Source organism: Myotis davidii, unplaced genomic scaffold (assembly GCF_000327345.1).
Source record: "Myotis davidii unplaced genomic scaffold, ASM32734v1 scaffold988, whole genome shotgun sequence".
Classification (NCBI taxonomy): domain Eukaryota; kingdom Metazoa; phylum Chordata; class Mammalia; order Chiroptera; family Vespertilionidae; genus Myotis; species Myotis davidii.
This window is the reverse complement of record NW_006298962.1, coordinates 47,296-49,796: the sequence shown is the minus strand read 5'-3', so window position 1 is coordinate 49,796 and position 2,501 is coordinate 47,296. Positions and strand designations below refer to the sequence as shown.

The 2,501-nt window shown below is 64.9% G+C and overlaps 1 protein-coding gene across 1 annotated transcript in view; it reads right to left on the bottom strand.

Annotated features, from left to right (window-relative positions):
• Window positions 1–2,501, bottom strand: part of DDR1 (discoidin domain receptor tyrosine kinase 1) — a 19,091-nt gene that overhangs the window by 944 nt on the left and 15,646 nt on the right. The window contains exons 12-16 of the mRNA XM_015570996.1: window positions 1,921–2,165; window positions 1,631–1,758; window positions 1,202–1,420; window positions 576–810; window positions 2–149 (exon numbers count right to left, since the gene is read on the bottom strand). Of these exons, the coding sequence (XP_015426482.1) occupies window positions 2–149; window positions 576–810; window positions 1,202–1,420; window positions 1,631–1,758; window positions 1,921–2,165 (975 nt within the window). The remainder of the gene's footprint in view (window position 1; window positions 150–575; window positions 811–1,201; window positions 1,421–1,630; window positions 1,759–1,920; window positions 2,166–2,501) is intronic.

The following is a 2,501-nucleotide window of genomic DNA, read 5'->3' as shown; positions in this document are numbered from 1 at the left end:
TGGCGGCCCTGGTCCCGGAAGAACTCCCCTGCGTTCTCGATGACCTGCTCGTCTGTCAGCTGCCCGAAGGGCTGGGCCCGGCAGAGCATCAGCACCTCCCACAGGGTCACGCCGAAGGCCCACACGTCGCTGGCCGTGGTGAACTTCCCCTGTGCACGGATGAGGCCTCAGGCAGCAGACCTCCCTTCCCCCAGCACTTCCCAGGCTTGGGGCCACTCCCCCGGGGCTCTCCCCACGAGCTGCCCCCCTCGGCCCGGCCTCGGCCATGCTTCTCCCTCGGCCATGCTTCTCCCCGCTCGTCCTCTCCCTCCGCTCTTCTCCCCTCCTGCCCCCATTTTCTGGTCTCGACTAACTCCCAACTCACCCTCCTCTGGCGCTAGCCCCCGCTCCTACCACTTGGTCTCTCTCGCTCTCTGCCACCCTGACTCCATCGGCCGGGCCCACTCTTGTCTCCTGGGCCCCCCATCACGCCCTCCCTCCCTCCTCCGTGCTTGCTCCAGCCCCTGCACCACACCTTACTTTATAGATGAGACTGGGTAGCCCCGGAGCGCCCGCCGCCCCTGCAGGCATCTCACCATGAGGATGCACTCCCAGGCCATCCAGCGGATGGGCAGCACTGCCCGGCCCTGCACCCGGTAGTAGTCCCCGGCGTAGAGGTTCCTGCTCATGCCGAAGTCGGCGATTTTGATGGTGAAATTTTCCCCAACCAGGCAGTTCCTTGTGGCCAGGTCCCGGTGCACAAAGTTGAGTGTGGCCAGGTAGCGCATGCCCGAGGCAATCTGGGTTGCCACGTGCAACAGCATCGGGTAGCTGCGTAGGGGGCACGGACAGAGGGTCACTGGGTAGCCCCAGCACTCCCCCCTCACAGATCCCCAGGAGGAAGGGCAGCCACAATGCCAAGATGGAAGTACCAGGGGGAGGCTGTGGTAAGTGCCCGCCCAACCCTTCTTTGGTCGTGCGACCCCAGGGAGCCGCTGCTCTTATTATGCTCCGAGACCTAGCCTCCGGCAGTGAGGGTGAAGAGGGCACAGGGAGACTCCGCCAGGTCCAAGTCCCTTCCGCCCTTGTGGCAGGTAGGCCCAGCCTTCCTGCCCCTCGTGGTCCTCGTCCCAGGCCCTCCTGCAACCCGTGTGCCCCACCCAGTGCTCTCTGCCTGCAGGCTGGCGCTCTCAGGGCGGGGCCTGCCTGGGCAGCTGCTGACCTGATAGTGGGCCCCTGGGCGGGCTCCCCACCCTCAGGGGCCCCCTCGGCCGCCTTGTCCTCCAGCTGGTGCGCACTGAGGAACTGGTTCAGGTCGCCGTTCTCCATGTAGTCGGTGATCATGCAGAGAGGGTCGTCCTGCACGCACACGCCCAGCAGCCGGATGATGTTCGGGTCCTTCAGCCGCGCCATGATCTTCACCTCCTTCAGGAAGTCGTTCCTGGGGCGGCAGGGGAGGCGGCGAGGGCATGTGGGCTGACCTGCACATGCATAGCCCCTGCTCCACGGGCCAGCCGCCCCGCGACACACGCTGGCTCACGGGGGACGTGGGCACCTTCCCCAGACACCCCTCGGCTGTCTCTACCACATTTCTCTCTAGATCACTCTCTGTGGCCTCACCTCCACTCCCAGATGCCATCCTGGTGCTCACCTGGCATTCTTGGTGGCATCCGGCCGCAGGATCTTGACAGCTACCAGCAGGGGGTGCCCCTTGCGCACACTAAGGGGGAAATCGAGACTGACCAGCTCCTGAGGGCGCTCCACCTCACACAGGTGCACCTGCAGAAACAGGATCACGTGTCAGAGGGTCAAAGGGTCACCAAGGTCACAGGGTCCACTGGGGTAACAGTCAGATGACAGGTTCCTGCTCCAGGGTGCTCTGTGGGCACGTGCCAGCCCCCGACAGTCAGGCACCCTGATGGCTGGCAGGGTCCTCCTTACCTCCCCAAACTGGCCCTCGCCAAGCTTCTCCTTGAAACAGAGCCGTGACCGAGGAAAATCCACTCTGGGGGGCCCGTCCCCAGCCCCCCCAGGGGGCAGCGCAGGCACAGCGTAGGTGTTGCCCCCCGTGACGCCCTGCAGGGTGACAATGTCAGCCTCCGCATAGTGGGGGACGCTGTTCTGAGGAGGTGGGGGCAAAAGCGGGGCACCTGGCTTCTCAGGCTCCATGTAGTCCCCACTGCAGGCTGGAGGGTAAAGGAGAGAAGACCGGGGAGGCATCAGGAGCCGCCCGGGAGCCACACACCCCCGCACCTCAGCCTCCCCGGCTCCTGTTGGATTAGAGACTGGGTCTGCCCTCCCTCCATGTCCTCAAACAGAGAAGCTGCTGGCGTGGATGAGGCTAGTGGGCCAGAGCTTTCAAGGCACCGGCGACGGCGTGCGTCGTATTCTCTGGGCATCTCAGCACAGCCCAGAGCCCGGGAGTCTCTGGAAGAGGGACTGCTCTCCGCACCATCACAAGGAGGATGGTGCCAGCCATCTGGTCGCCCTCCGCTTTCCAAACCTTTCCGCCACTGCCAGCT